Source organism: Ruditapes philippinarum, unplaced genomic scaffold (genome assembly GCF_026571515.1).
Source record: "Ruditapes philippinarum isolate M1 unplaced genomic scaffold, ASM2657151v2 ctg2156_1_1_1_1, whole genome shotgun sequence".
In the NCBI taxonomy this organism is placed as follows: Eukaryota; Metazoa; Mollusca; class Bivalvia; order Venerida; family Veneridae; genus Ruditapes; species Ruditapes philippinarum.
This window is the reverse complement of record NW_026853071.1, coordinates 27,879-44,199: the sequence shown is the minus strand read 5'-3', so window position 1 is coordinate 44,199 and position 16,321 is coordinate 27,879. Positions and strand designations below refer to the sequence as shown.

At 32.1% G+C, this 16,321-nt stretch overlaps 1 protein-coding gene across 5 annotated transcripts in view; it reads left to right on the top strand.

Moving 5' to 3' along the window:
• The first annotated feature begins 638 nt into the window (after positions 1-638).
• The window catches only part of LOC132733023 (tetratricopeptide repeat protein 21B-like), a 41,912-nt gene continuing 26,229 nt past the window's right edge, over positions 639-16,321 (top strand). For all 5 annotated transcript variants that reach the window (XM_060719629.1, XM_060719622.1, XM_060719614.1 and 2 more), the window contains exons 1-13: positions 639-771; positions 4,583-4,712; positions 5,275-5,385; positions 6,345-6,409; positions 7,058-7,159; positions 7,580-7,662; positions 8,134-8,334; positions 9,077-9,161; positions 9,696-9,794; positions 11,028-11,220; positions 11,797-11,894; positions 12,636-12,743; positions 15,881-15,973. In XM_060719629.1, coding sequence (XP_060575612.1) covers positions 745-771; positions 4,583-4,712; positions 5,275-5,385; positions 6,345-6,409; positions 7,058-7,159; positions 7,580-7,662; positions 8,134-8,334; positions 9,077-9,161; positions 9,696-9,794; positions 11,028-11,220; positions 11,797-11,894; positions 12,636-12,743; positions 15,881-15,973 — 1,395 coding nt within the window. In that variant the 5' untranslated portion in view covers positions 639-744. The remainder of the gene's footprint in view (positions 772-4,582; positions 4,713-5,274; positions 5,386-6,344; positions 6,410-7,057; positions 7,160-7,579; positions 7,663-8,133; positions 8,335-9,076; positions 9,162-9,695; positions 9,795-11,027; positions 11,221-11,796; positions 11,895-12,635; positions 12,744-15,880; positions 15,974-16,321) is intronic.

Sequence of the window (16,321 nt, the reverse complement as noted above, 5' to 3'; positions counted from 1 at the left end):
GTTTATATTAACAAGATAAAATTCTGCATATTTTGCAAATAAATCATATTTTGAACATTCAAAAGGTGTTTTAGGAATACGAGTAAATATATTATCTCAAAAGCTGTTTTAAGAATATAATCAAATATTTTATCTTTAAAAGTCACGAGTGAAAATGCAGACGATTCATATAACTGTTGCACATGTGGCACATGTTCCTGTCCTATATTCTACTTTCAGTTTTACTTTCATTTTGGCTCAATTGGTAAATAGGCGGTTTATTTTAACTAACACCTACAAGTATAGTTCAAAGCTGCAAAAACACCATCGCTGCTGAAACGTGTCGTTCCCGGGCAGTTGACACGATTGTCAGCAACCACAAACAGGGGACTCAATGAATTTACATTGACATTCCCCTGCAACATGGTTTTGTTGAAATAATCGTCATGGAGTAACTTCCGGTAAAATGACAGACGGAATTGGCGCCTGAGGGTGAAATCCGAATTCGTTAAGATTCTATCAGAGTAAAGTTTAACCAGATATCTATACATTTTATCATTTATCAAACAATATTTAGATATTCAAAATATTATTCTTAAAATAAAATACATTAAGCTATAGTTAGATTAAATTTTCAATTTTCGAAAAATCCTTTCGTGATTTACCGGAAGTTATTGTTAGACATGCGCATTAAAGAAATTCCAGTGTAAATCTTGATATAATTGTTTTGGTGTTAAAAAAGTAAATCATTAACCGATCTTCAAGATGTCAGACGCAGATGGAGAGATTCTGGTAACGCTTCTTCAATATTAAAATGAGAAGCAATAGTTCTGATCCTTTTTTACAACATAAGGCTAAATAAGACAGCATTTTATGCTTTTATCTTCATCCAATGTCTACCCCACCCACATGTATGCAAGTTTCTTGTTTGAAGGGTTTTTTGTAATTATTAGTTTCAAATTTTCATTTATACCTTCAGTTTTAAGTGGTTTATTTACTCATTTATTTGTTTATAAATAAAGAAGCCAAAGACAAAGAAAATCTAAAAAGTTCAATTGTGATCCTTTTGTTTACTATGGATGTTGTCTTACTCTTATCTATCTTCCATTAATTACATGTCTATGTACCCGCGAGAGCTTTGCCACTAATGGCAGATAGATTAATGTCAAACCCCTCGCAGTAACATAGACATGTATGCATGTCAGAATCGCATGAAAGTTCAAAAGGGTTGTTTAAAAGAGGATAAAACTAAGGAAGTGGCTAGCCGTACGGGCCTGACTACAGCTAGCCAAAAGTTCTGGCCGTACGTGAGTCACTTACGGCTAGCCAGGGCACATTGTATTGTCTAGCCGTACGGTATTTTTTCAAAATTATATGAATGTTGAAAATGTGTATATTATTTTGTATCTTTAAACGGATATTTTATCCAAGAACCCGCATTTGTCCACATATGTTTACTTTGATAATGATGCTCGGCTATTTTCGGTGCTTTTTTTTCATTTTAAAGGTGTTGAGAATTAAACCTATTGAAACAAAAAAGGATTATCAGGGTTCGACATTAACGGGATCCCGGGATTCCGAGGATCCCAAAAAGTCAGGAGGAATCTCTGTGATTCCTAGCTGGGGATTCCGTTGGGATCCCTGAAAAATTGCTGTGTAAATTTTTGAAATTGTCTGAATTAATATCATTGAATCACAAATATTCAAGAAAAGTGTTAATAAAGACTGGCACAAGAAAAGAAAAGTCCCGCCGGTAAAATCTACGCTCTTGAATCATGTACGCCAGATTTCCTTTGTGCAGTGACTGCTATCAACTCATTTGCGATATATAATGGAAAATATTTTGGCTAAAGAAACATTCTTGAATAATTTGATATCATGCATTGACTTCATAATATTAAGTTGTGAAAATTCAAAAAAAGAAATATAATTATCGTATAATTTTTTACACGAGCGGTGTGTACTTCAAATATGTGCAGATCGGCGTTACCGAAGTTAACAAGTACGTGTTGTTTTTTTTGTGTGCCAAAATTCGGCATTTGTGATCATTGTAAATTTTCGTAAAAAAACAAAAAGATTACTGATGTATTTTTTTTCTCCCTGTAGTACAGCAAAAGTATAAATAATAAATAGAATAAAAAGAATCCATACTTTCAGTTTAAAATCCTTTTTGAAACTCTGCAGCCTTAAATGCTAAAAAATATTGTCTAACTAAAGACTGAAGTGTTCTAAGGTCAATCAAGGTCACGCATAATTTACCGACAAAAAAATTTAGAAAAATCCTTAGGTGAAACATACACCAAATCACGTATATTTCATCTGACAGTTCTTTGGGCCAATCAGTGTTCTGAACTACATGACTGCTGTATGCGGTGAGTGCCTTTGAAGTGGCATCTGTCAAAACTAAAAAAAATCAATACACACATGGAGGAAAAGAATCGGACATTTCAGTGTAAAAATTGAGAACAATAAATTTGGATATTACACTTCCTGTCATGGACTTGGAGCAACTTTTTACTTTTAAAAACGAAATCATTTGAAGGTACCCTACTTGTAATGCAAACAAAATTTTTTCTTGATATTTTAGCTTTTAGTAAAATTTTAACAAAATATTTAATTTACAACAATCTATGGGATATTTCCTTTTAAACACAAAAAGTGTACAGTAAGCTGAAAATCACTTATTTTTTTAAAGTGATCATAACTAAACATTTCTTTTTAAATGACATGAAAGTAAATATTTTCCAAAAGTTATACTGGAATATGGAGCCTAATCATTACCTGTAAGTTTTTAAAGATCTACAGATGATATGTTGGCTCTATTTCAGTGAACCCTAGGCTATCTGGGAAAATGTTTCCCCAGTTCCTACTTAACTTCAAAAGTTCAAACCCTAAGTCCCATTGCCCAGTCACTTGCATTATACCTTCATTTACAGAAACTGGTTCACAATTATCAACCCCAGGGAGAAAACAGGTTTTATTTTCAAATCGAACTCTTGTTCAGTGGGTGAGCTTAATGTTATTCTGTTTACGTGCATGTAAAAAATGTATTATGTTTTAATTTATCTTAGCAGTCCAATTATATATATACTAGTAAAGTAAACACTTTGAAACACTTTTAAAACTTTAAACAGCAATATTTCCAAAGGGCTCATATATATGGCCAGTTATGTGTTGATGTGTCGTAAAAATCCAAGCAAACAAAAAAACCAAAGGGCTCATAAACTACATTTTCTGCATCTGAAACAAGGCAATATTTCATGTATGTAGTCTTTAAAAAAAGAATTTGAAATCGGATTGCTGCACTCCCTTGTTATTCTTCGCCTTTATATTTTACTATTTTGATCTGAGGAATCCCTGACATTTAGGAGGAATCCCTGAATTAAATCTCAGGGATTCCTATGGGATCCCTTGTTAAAACAGTTAGTGTCGAACCCTGATTATTATTATAATAATGATCGATTAGATGACAAAGATCGATATTTGTACTTTCTTTACTGTAGCCAACATGGCGATTTATCTCTAAAAGTAAACAAACAAACAGAATAGCTGTTTTTTGATTATAATCCTTGCTTAAAGACATAAAAGAACGTATGCATTTTCCACTTTCATATAATTTGAAAAAGTGCTGTATGGGTAGACAATTCAGTGTGTCCTGGTTTACCGTACGTGACTCACATACGGCTAGAACTTTTGGCTAGCCTTATGGCTAGCCACTGCCTAAAACTATAGAATACAAGATACAAGAAGCTTTATTTTAAGTCAATTTACAAAAATTAAAAAAAAACATTAGCTAGTATTAAGCTGTTTACCTACAATAACAAAGACCATAAAACATATTTACTAACATATTATTATTACAAATCTTAAAGGAAGAAACATTTGATGCTTGTAGCATGGATTAACTAAAAGCAGTAAATTTTAAGAAAAATAAATAATATGAGGTGACAATTAAAAATAAAACAAAAACAGGTGAGATGTACTGTGCTGCAGAACATATTGTAGGGGCTAATAGTTTAACAGCAGTAAAATACTATAACAGAAAGGGAATTGACAGTTTAATTGTATTATACAATACATAATTACAAGAACTGAAGAAGCAAAAGGGAAAAAAAATAGTACTACTTAGTTAGCATCTGAGTGTATAATACATTACTAAAAATAAGTAAATGATTTTTAACTAACTTAAACCCCAATTTTTTTTTTACTGTAGTACAGTACAGAAGGGTTGACAGGGCTTATAAGGTCTTAATTCTAATACATTATCAAATTAGTAAGTTTCTTAGACAAACGATGTAAGAAATTGTTTTCTTATTTGAAAGTTCATTTAGCTTCATTTAGGATTATTTTTTTGTAAAAACACTATTTTAAAACAAATATTTAAAAAAAATCTCTCCCAGAGCTGAATACAGTTTAAAAATTCATACTTTTACCTAAAGTATTGGGCCCCTAGTTGTAAATTTTAGTATACATAATTATCATATGTATGACAGAAACTGGCCAGACCACGTTTAGTTCAAATAAAAAGCCTTTAAAACAATAAAAATGTCAATTGTAAATTCTTTTGTTGACTTTAACTATATTTGACTTTTATCATATTTAGGCAAAGATTCATTACTACTGTAGAGAGCAGTATTTCTGTCACATGGAAGCTGCTGCTGATGAAGGCCTCAAGAAGTTTTCTAATGACAGTGTTCTCAAGTTTTTCAGAGCCTATGCCATGGTCTTGCAAGGTATGTATATATCATTTTCAAATTATTACTGTTTTGTTTTTTTTAAACCAGTGTCTTAGACAAATATACTATGCTCAATTTTGATATTCATTACATTTTTGTAGAAAATATTGATAATTGCTTCACAGTCTCTCTGTAAATATAAAAAAAACATGTATTGACTTCACAGAAAGTAGATATGTTATCTTAAAAATCCTACACACTAAAGGTGGCCACTATATGAATATATAGTGTCATTGTAAAAACTGGCAGTCTTTTAAAGAAAAAATCAGCTTTACTTGGACTGTAATATGGAACACAGCTTCCTGTACATGGTTAATTCATTCTTTTATTCAAGTTAGACATATTCAGTTACAATTTCATGGATTTCAATAAATTTCTGTGAATAAAATGTTTTACTCAAGGATGAACATATAAGAATCTTACACCGGCTGCTGGTACAGACCGGAATATCTAGCTCGAGGGTAACTGTTGACAGCGGTAACGAGGCTCTGCAGTTAGATTTTGTGTAGGTTAATGAATCTATATAAAAGTTTAAATATTTATTTTGGCTTCTTTGTAGATCGTGTTCAGGAAGGTATAAGAGAATTAGAAATCCTCAAAGATAAAAGAGATGTTAATCTTTGTTCAACTATGGCCCTCATGCTGGCACACAAGAAAGGAAATTCTGTTGGTAAGTTCTAGGTGTTAAAATTAGTCTTTTTAATTGTTCCTTGTGTTCATTATTTAAGTGTAACAGAACAACAACCCTTAGTGATCAGGTAGCCAGTTGATGGTTTACTTATCAAGACCTCATAATTATGATAATTTTTAAATTACATTTTTAAATCTGTGTGATGATATAAGATGCCCAGGCGTGAAAGGTTAGTATTAAAGCACACTGACAAAAGTGTACTGCGGATTGTGTGCAACTTTAGAAATTGGGATTTAATAAAGAAAACAGACATGCATGATAATTTTACATTTAGCTGTGGATTTAGTTTTTAGCCTGACTAGCACAATAGGGATAATTAGGGAGACACCACTTTGTCAGCTTTAGCATCACCCTCACACTTTGGTTTAAACTTCACACACTTGTTCTCTGTGTTAACTTTTTACAGTGACAGTCGTGTTCCTTTACTTTCAAGCTCTTAGAAGTTGAAAACAGTTGACTATACTGTCTTATCGAACAGCTCTGGTTAAATTCACTACTGAATTGATGACATCTGATAAAAATTCCATCAATTTAATTCTTTTTTTTCAAAAATGTAATGTTTTATTAGTTTAAACATACTTATGTAAGTCTGATGGGGAAACCATATCAAACATTATCATATTCACTTCCTGAAACAAACCAATTCTGATTACATTTGAGGAGACATGGTTGTTACCCAGTATATGGTTCAAACCTCCAAGTACTGGGTTGTGAGGAAGACAACTGAACCACTAAGGTGTTGCTGTTATAACTTTATTGAAAGATGTACAAAATGAATCTCAAGGTACTCCAGGAAGTTATATCATGATTTTAATAATTTTATATTCTTTTTTTACTTAAAAAAATGAATCACATCAGAATATTAGAATGATTTGATTACTGTTAGTTGATATAAAAGTTCTATGTTGATACCTAGATAACTGTTTACTTCCTAACAGATAGAGAAGCTGTCACAGAGCTTGATGCTAAATTGAAAGAGGAACGAAAACAATCAGGAGAAATGGTTTGTATATATAATACTAATTAATTGTTAACATAATTTTAATATTGATGTAAAGATATTGATACTGTTTCAGGTTTTCCATATTAACAGATTGGCAATTTATATCATCGGTTGAAATGTTGTTAAAATCTGTTGTATTTTCAGCCTGTAGGTTAAAATGTCCTCCTTGATCCTTGACCAAATTGGTTGTTTTCATTGCCACATCTGTTGCCTCACTGACTGTTTATTGTAAGGTTATAAGATCATTTTATAACCTATCAATTATTTATTAAACATTTAATGTAATTCCTCATTATTATGTAAAATTATAATGGACTTTGGGAAATTTAAATTCAGCAGTTTAAGGTCTAAAAGTTTTATAAGAAAAGAGTTAAAGAAAGAAAATGCTTTTGTATAGATTGTATTATTATTGATGAGCACTGATTTAAGGCAATTAACATTGTAGTGATTGTCAACAGTCATAAATTAAGTATGAATGGCTGTTTTATTAACAAATGTGTTGAATATTATTTTGACTCAGTCTGTAAATGTGTCATTGTGCTCCTGCATATGTTAATGCAGGAAAAAAAAGATGCATTTACCATCTGATGTTATTTTGTTGGAAGAAATGCTAATGTATGCTAAGTTAACCAAATGGTTACATTTCAGGGGCTGTATTATGCAGGTTTGTTTTTGTTTTTCACTGGGAAACATGATAAAGCAAGAGAGTATATTGACAGAATGCTGAAAATGAATGGAGATAATATTGAGGTAAAAATAAACATTGTAAAAAGCAATTTCATGACAAATCTTAAATATATTATTTACTTTTTCCTAACTTCACTTGAACTAATATTAATAGGAAATCCGAATTTAGATTTACAGGCTTTTTCTTTTAAATGGAAAGCTAAATTACTTATCGTTATTAGTAAAGTGGTCAGTATTTATTTTAAAAATCTAAATGAAAAAGATTGCAAGTTGAAAATTTAGTCATTTCAAAATTTCATATCTTACAAAATTTAAGTAAGTTCTTAAGTTGGAGATACTTCTACATTGTGGCAGTCAGTAGCCCTATGTTAGCTTGAAGGTCATCAAAGTTAAGGGCAGGACCCCTCATGCTTAAAAATATCTTTAAACATCAATCTGTTTGTAGTGCCCAATTTTTAACTGATATGGATGTTTAACTTACAGGGTTTAGTGTTGAAAGGATGGATAGAACTGATGAGCGGTCGTGAGGTGAAGAAAGCTTCCAAATTCTTTGATGATGCTCAAAGGTATTTACATTTATTTTCTAATAGTGCTGGTAAAATTATATTGTTCAAGATCTGAATAAGTTCACACTAATAAACAATAACACTGTGATATACTCCATTTACAACACACAGTTTTATCTTTTGTATGCCAAAATTGGAAATTAATTTTTATAGCACAAGTTCATTTTTCATAGACATCCCTGATGTCATCTCTATCAAAATATCATTTGTGTCTCAGGGTAAGGAAAGTCAATACCTTCAAAATACTGATGATTTGTTATTGAGTGTCTTACATATTTCAACTTTGAATGATCAATTTTATACAGCAATTTTTGATTTTGTAAGTGCAAGTATTCATGGAGGGTTTCAGTTAAAGATATTTGTCATGTTGGATTTGAGCTGGTTTGCTATATTGAATTTGAGCTCAAAAATACTTGTAATCTTGAATTTGAGTTGGAAATACTTGTAATGTTGATGTTTTTATTCTTCTAGCAAAGACAGTGGAGGAAGGAATATAGATGGTTTGTTTGGCAAGTCCAAGTATTACGAAGCAAAGCACAATTACAGTGGTGCATTAGAGAGTATTAACCAGATAATAGTTCATTATTCTAACTTTATACCTGCTCTAGTTGAGAAGATGAGACTTCAACTATGTTTACAGGACTGGGAGGCTACCATAGAAACATCACAGAGGTAGGTTGTTACTTTAGTGCATGTCTGTTGTGTGTGCTTCTTTATTAGTTATATGTAAAAATATAAGTCTCTTAGCCCTTAGGCCCCTAAATTTGTTTTATCGACTTGCCCAGATTTTATCTTGGAGCATTAGGTACATTGGGTGTGCTTTTTGTCATGAATCTTAAGTATAATAAAGGGTTAATTCCTATTAAATTGTATAATGAGTTAAACTGTTACTGCACTATGGTGATGTTTTGTTACTTGAATTTGAAATATGGCCACAAGACTATCTATAAAAAGTATGAAAAAAGTATGTAACTGTTTTGAAATATTAACTCACAGTGGAAAGCCTGTGGAATATATGTAGTGGAAAACTTTAGATTTAAAAGTATTAAGTGGTTTCAGGGATTTTAGTAGGGAAATATTGAAATTGGAAGTGAAATATATAAAGTCTAGTAGGGCTACATGTGCCGACTGACCTGACTTAACTGGTAGCATAGAAACATGGGCAGCATACATGGATATACCAGTTGATGACATAGATAAGTTGATCAGAGATAGAAATTTTCACTTGTCTGCTTGTAATTTAGAGTAAAATTTAAGAGAACTTGATGCAGGACAAGTAGAAAAATGTTGCCTGCACATTGGATTTAAAAGCTACTCTTCCTGCAGGACGAGTGACTTGAAAATATTGTTCAATGCCTGTTGATGTTAGTGTAAGTATGTGAAATAATTCACTGTTGTATATGATATATTATAGAGCACTAGGTGTGGATATGCATTGTTTAGAGGCTATGAGATATCAAGCTCTTCATCTCCTATGTAGAGAAGGAAACTACCCAGAGGTAACACCTACTTTCAAAATATTACTATGTATTACAAGTACAGATTTTTCATCGTGAATATTTGATAAAGAAAAATCACAATATAAAAAGATTTATGTTGATGATACTGGCAGATATCTTACTTGACCTGAAATTACTTCTAAGAATGACAATTCTTATATGCGTAAGACAGCATTTTCAAAATGTACACTAGAGAGCACATGTTTTTCGATCTTACCAATGAAAGTAGATGTAAAATTAAATCATAAAATCAATCAAGTCATGGTTTAACACCTAGAAGCCAGATGGATAAAGTTCCAAATAATATGCTGTGAAGTGAAAATTGCTACAGAAGTTAGATTTATGTTATAGAAGGTATCTATTGAATTGATAAGGGTCAACCTAAGTGAATGCTCAGACTTAAAATAATTAACGGCTCCGAAAGACCATAAGAATTTTGACACAGAGGTGCAGTTTCAGTAGTTAAGCATTTATTTTACTTAAACATTGTTAATCTGTTTTACAAAAAATGAAAACATGTTGTTATCTTTCCAGGCTGCGAGTAAATTAGGAGACATTATTACAACCATGGACAGATTTGAGTCAAAGAATGCATTTTTATATTACAATATGGCTCAAGTGTTCTGTAGAATGGTAAGGTACTATGTTATTGTTTGGTTAATACAGTTGATTTTCTTTCTTGCCTAATGACAGAATGTGTAGAATGAAATCTCATGAATATTTCTAAAATAACTTTAAAGTAAAACAATTGTTTATAAATGGTTTAAAATAAAAGCATATTTATGTAAAATCTTCCTAGAATTGAAAAAAAAGTAAAGAACTGATTTCTTATAGCTGTTTTGTAATTTGAAAAATTTGAACATAACTTTTAGTATCATAGAAAAGATGGAAATACTGGTAGTGTACTATCTCTTGAACCCTGAACCTGCTGAATTTCTATAATGGTAGTGTTGGGTATCGGACTCAAAAATCACTATCGATATTCGGATCACCACAATCGATTGTCTTCCGATAGTATAATCGAGTTTTGCATTTTTTTGGCCCTTTTTCTTTTAAGGTACCAATCCTTGTATGTATTTTTTTATACAGTAGTGACCATATTTTGAGAATAAATAAGCTCTTGTCTCCTTGATTAAAGTAAGATTTACTCTTTGAATTCAAAACAAACAACACAAATACCTAATACTACTTTGTGACAGGCAAGGATGAATTTGCTTTGATGTTCAGGAAACAAAGTTGTTCAAATTGCCCACTTATTCACTAGCCATGTTTTTTTCTGTATTTCTTTTTTGATAAGGCAAACAAAAAAAACTATAGGATCCTCTGGAATTAAAGAGATTTGGTAGGGAAAATTCTATTTGACCGCGTGTAAAAAAGTTACGCCCTAGGCAATTCAGCGGTGGTATAACATTAAAAGAATCGATTGTTAAAAAAGACTATCGATTGTTGCCGATTTTGGGGTGATCCGATTAGTTATCGATTTTCAGAGACAATCGGGACAACACTATATAATGGTATTGTCCAGTTTTTAATTTGGAACAATCCATTAAAAGGGATTTCACTATCAAGATGCAAAAAATGGAGCCTCTTACAGCATTAAAGTCTGAACTATAAATTATAAGGTTATAACAGGGGAACAACACATCAAAAACACCTGGTTGGTTATTATATTGTATATTTATAAAAATACCAGATTTTGGTTTATATATAACCTTTGTCAGGTTATGGTTTTCAACACAAAATTTGACCTAAGGTACATAAAAAGTAATTTTCTGGTCAGACTGGCTCTGTACTTATGCCATTCCAGTAGATTATGGGTAACTGATATTACGGGCTGTTTTACCACTATAAACATTGATATTTCAGTGTGGCAGGAACTCCCTGGTGTTACAACAAACATACACACTGATGGAGCGAGCAGTAAGTCTTAGTAGTGGTAACTCGGACTATATCACAGAGCTGGGATTCCAACTCTTGTTACAGGGGAAAGTTAAAGATGCCATGAGATGTTACAAGAATGCCATGAAAATTGATGAAACCAGCGTGTCAGCCCTTACAGGTATACCTCCTCATTTGAAGAGGTTTTATTTTTTTCCCACAGTGTATGTGTCTGAACAAAACTAGATTATTTCATTTCATAGATATTGACATAATGGAAAAAGAGTTCATATGTTTGGAGATGTTAGTTGGAAACTAAACATAACTGTTATTGAAAGGAGAGTTTTTATGCACTTCTGATGTGAAATCAACCACTTTATATATATTTGATGCTGACCTTGGACTAAATGTGAATCTTAGAAATGAATGAACCTCATGTTCTTGTAACTTATACAGTGAAAGTTGAGAAAACTGGATGGCTTTTGGACTGAGTGTTTTGTCCGGTTTTCTCAGCTTTCACTGTATTCATATCTTTCAAGTCCACTTTCTGGAAAAACCAGTACTGTTGTCATATGAAGAAACATAGTCGTCACCCAAGTAGGGCTCGAACCCATGATCCCTGTGTTGAGAGGCAGACTTCTTAACAACTAGACCAACACTCCTCTTATAAATACTGTTGAACTTTTGTAAACAGGGGCGAAAAATATATAAAATGACATTAATATGATCGTACAAAGGATCGCATTGTATGTTACAGGTATAATTCGTTGTCAGTTAATGGAGGATCAGCTAGAAGATGCTGCACAACAGTTAGAATTCCTGGGAGAAATACAACAAAGTATTGGAACATCTGCTGTAAGTTCACTTACTACAACTGTTATATCATTGCAGTTTTGAATACTTAAATAGTTCTCTTGATATTTAACAATGTATTTATACTTTTATATTAAAGATGTTTCAGTGATCAAATGCTTTGTTGACCTCTTAATATTTTTGACTTAGAAGAGGTTGGCGCTTGCTACTGTTTGTAAAAAGTCCCATTAATTAATTGTTTTGCATACTCTAGCTGTAATTGTAGTGAGTCATAAAAAGAAGTTATCCAGCCAGGTTAGAGAAGAACATTTCTTTCATTCTTGAAATACTGCATAGATACTTTGTGGATGATTTCTACCAGTTATGAATTGCTGGTGCTACTTTAAGGTATTAGATGCCTAATGCAGTATCTCCTTTCTGAAGAGTATTCATTTTCAGTGAGGAGACAAGAGTTTTGATAGGGCATGGGCTCAAATCAATCAATTATACATCTAATACCTTAATCCACCAGAATTTATGAGAAAGCATGCTGTACTGGTGTAACTAAGAAACAATGAAAAAGTCAACATGATCATAATGTGGTTAAGTCTGATTCAATTAAATTCAAATTTTGGAAATTTCCAGATTCTGCTGGAAGACTGAATTATTAAGATCTATTAAATAGGCTTGTTAATTGCCATGAATGAAATTACCAGATAAAATATTGACATGTATACATATATTTATGAATGCAAACGTAATCATGAGAACAGTCATATAACTGATATCTTATTATCGTATCAGGATTTACTGTATTTGAGTGCTGTATTGTCAATGAAGAGGAATAAAGGACCAGAAAAATGCCTGGATGAACTTAACAAGGCAATAGAAACACACTTCAAATCTCTTAAGGTAGGATTTTATTTTATAAATTGGTTATAACCAATGATACAAGGTCTAACATTATTGTTGATATCAGTCTTGAAGACATTTAAGAATGTGAGAGAAAATGTATGCAACATGGCAAATTAATGTGATGCTTTAAATAGTATTTAAAGAATTTACAAACCATTTGTTTCTCTTATATATGTACCTAGTATTATGATGTGCATGTAAGATCTTTTGTTTATCTTAAAATTCATTATTTTTTTCTTGTCTTGAAGTCATTTTGTGAGTAAAGGTCATTGCATATAATGAAAGGACTTCAGAATTGTTTGTTTCAATCATGGACACAATACTTCTGATTTGAAAAAATATCTGTGATTCTTTTTCCATTTCTGTTTCTTATCATTCATGTATTTACAGATGTAAAAAACTACATTCAACTTGAACAAACTGTTTTTATCCCCCGCCGATGGAATCGGGAGGGGGATATAGTTTTGGCGTTGTCCGTCCGTCCTTCCGTCTGTCCGTCCGTCCGTCTGTCCGTCCGTCCATCCGTCCGTCCGAATTTCGTTTCCGGAGTAGTTCTCTGCAACTAATGGCTGGAATTCAACGAAACTTTATGGGAATGTTGATCAGCATGTGAAGTTGTGCACCTGGGTATTTTCGTCTGGATATTTTTAGTATTTTTAGAGTTATTGCCCTTGACTCAGTAAAATTTTGTCTGAATTTCGTTTCCCGAGTAGTTCTCTGCAACTAATGGCTGGAATTCAACGAAACTTTATGGGAATGTTGATTAGCATGTGAAGTTGTGCACCTGGGTATTTTCGTCTGGATATTTTTAGTATTTTTAGAGTTATTGCCCTTGACTCAGTAAAATTTTGTCCGAATTTCGTTTCCGGAGTAGTTCTCTGCAACTAATGGCTGGAATTCAACGAAACTTTATGGGAATGTTGATTAGCATGTGAAGTTGTGCACCTGGGTATTTTCGTCTGGATATTTTTAGTATTTTTAGAGTTATTGCCCTTGACTTAGTAAAATTTTGTAAATTTCAACTTGTGTCGCATGTAACTCAAAAAGTATTTGACTTATAGTCATGAAACTTTACAGGAATGTTGATCAGTATGTGTAGTTGTGCACCTGGGTATTTTCGTCTGGATATTTTTAGTATTTTTAGAGTTATTGCCCTTGACTTAGTAAAATTTTGTAATTTTCAACTTGTGTCGCATGTAACTCAAAAAGTATTTGACATAGAGTCATGAAACTTTACAGGAATGTTGATCAGTATGTGTAGTTGTGCACCTGTGTATTTTCATCAGGATATTTTTAGTATTTTTAGAGTTATTGCCCTTGACTCAGTAAAATTTTGTCCGAATTTCGTTTCCGGAGTAGTTCTCTGCAACTAATGGCTGGAATTAAACGAAACTTTATGGGAATGTTGATCAGCATGTGCAGTTGTGCACCTGGGTATTTTCGTCTGGATATTTTTAGTATTTTTAGAGTAAATGCCCTTGACTCAGTAAAATTTTGTAATTTTCAACTTGTGTTGCATGTAACTCAAAAAGTATTTTAGCTAGAGTCATGAAACTTTACAGGAATGTTGATCAGTTGTGTAGTTGTGCACCTGGGTATTTTCGCCTGGATATTTTAGTATTTTTAGAGTTATTGCCCTTGACTTAGTAAAATTTTGTAATTTTCAATCACAATCATCAGTCACATGGGGCCAGAAAAAGGAGTTTCATAAATGCAAAATTAAAAAATCTTGTCTGACAGTACAAGGCCTAGAGCTTTGATATTTGGTATATGATATAACATATAGGTCCTCTGCCAAAATTGTTCAATTTTTAGCCCTGGGGTCAAAATTGGCCCCACTCCAGGGGGTCATAGATTTTCCTTATATGTATATAGTGAAAACTTAAAAACTCTTCTTGTTTGAAGGTACAAGGCTTCAAGTTCAAAGAATTTTACAGTTTATGCCATGATTAATATATAAATAAAGCCTTATGTCTTCAGTTGTTGTGTTAATAATAACCAGTACTCGGCGGGGGATATAAATTCAACGAATTTGCTTGTTAACATCCTACTTTGACCTATTTAAGTATGCTATGTCTTCAGTATAAACTTTGTACCTAAACAAGATTTGTTATAATTTCAGGGATATCCTCTAGGTAAACAGTACTTTATGATATGTTATAATTTCAGGGATATCCTCTAGGTAAACAGTACTATATGATATGTTATAATTTCAGGGATATCCTCTAGGTATACAGTACTTTATGATTTGTTATAATTTCAGGGATACCCTCTAGGTATACAGTACTATATGATATGTTATAATTTCAGGGATATCCTCTAGGTATACAGTACTATATGATATGTTATAATTTCAGGGATACCATCTATGTATACAGTACTATATGATATATTTTAATTTCAGGGATATCCTCTAGGTATACAGTACTATATGATATGTTTTAATTTCAGGGATATCCTCTAGGTATACAGTACTTTATGATATGTTATAATTTCAGGGATATCCTCTAGGTAAACAGTACTATATGATATGTTTTAATTTCAGGGATATCCTCTAGGTATACAGTACTTTATGATATGTTATAATTTCAGGGATACCCTCTAGGTATACAGTACTATATAATATGTTTTAATTTCAGGGATACCATCTATGTATACAGTCTAGGATACCCTCTAGGTATACAGTACTATATGATATGTTTTAATTTCAGGGATACCATCTATGTATACAGTACTATATGATATATTTTAATTTCAGGGATATCCTCTAGGTATACAGTACTATATGATATGTTATAATTTCAGGGATATCCTCTAGGTATACAGTACTATATGATATGTTATAATTTCAGGGATATCCTCTAGGTATACAGTACTATATGATATGTTATAATTTCAGGGATATCCTCTAGGTATACAGTACTATATGATATGTTATAATTTCAGGGATATCCTCTAGGTATACAGTACTTTATGATATGTTTTAATTTCAGGGATATCCTCAAGGTATACAGTACTATATGATATGTTATAATTTCAGGGATATCCTCTAGGTATACAGTTCTATATGATATGTTATAATTTCAGGGATATCCTCTAGGTATACAGTACTTTATGATATGTTATAATTTCAGGGATACCCTCTAGGTATACAGTACTATATGATACTCAACCCAGATTTCTGTCTCCAGATCATTAAAGATTACCTTCTGTTTGCCCCACAAACGGTATGTATGTCCTTTAAAACAGTTTACATGTACTTTATTGCGAAAAAGAGCTTTCCAGTTATAGATAATAAGTGAAGTATTGATCTTAAACTAGTAAGCATTTTGCAATTTTGAATTATTTGATTTGTATGTCCTACTACTTATAAGTAGAGATTTGCCCATTATGATGTTTGTCTGTAAACAAAACAGAGAAATGTGAGGGCATAAATGGTCATATTTCTTGTTGTTACATATAAAAAAAAGCATCTGATTAGTAGGCAGTACTCCTGCTTAAGGTGCTAATGTCTGAAATAATCCACACAGGTTTATCTGTACCAGTAAAGCTGGAAAGTCGCTATTTGAGCTTAA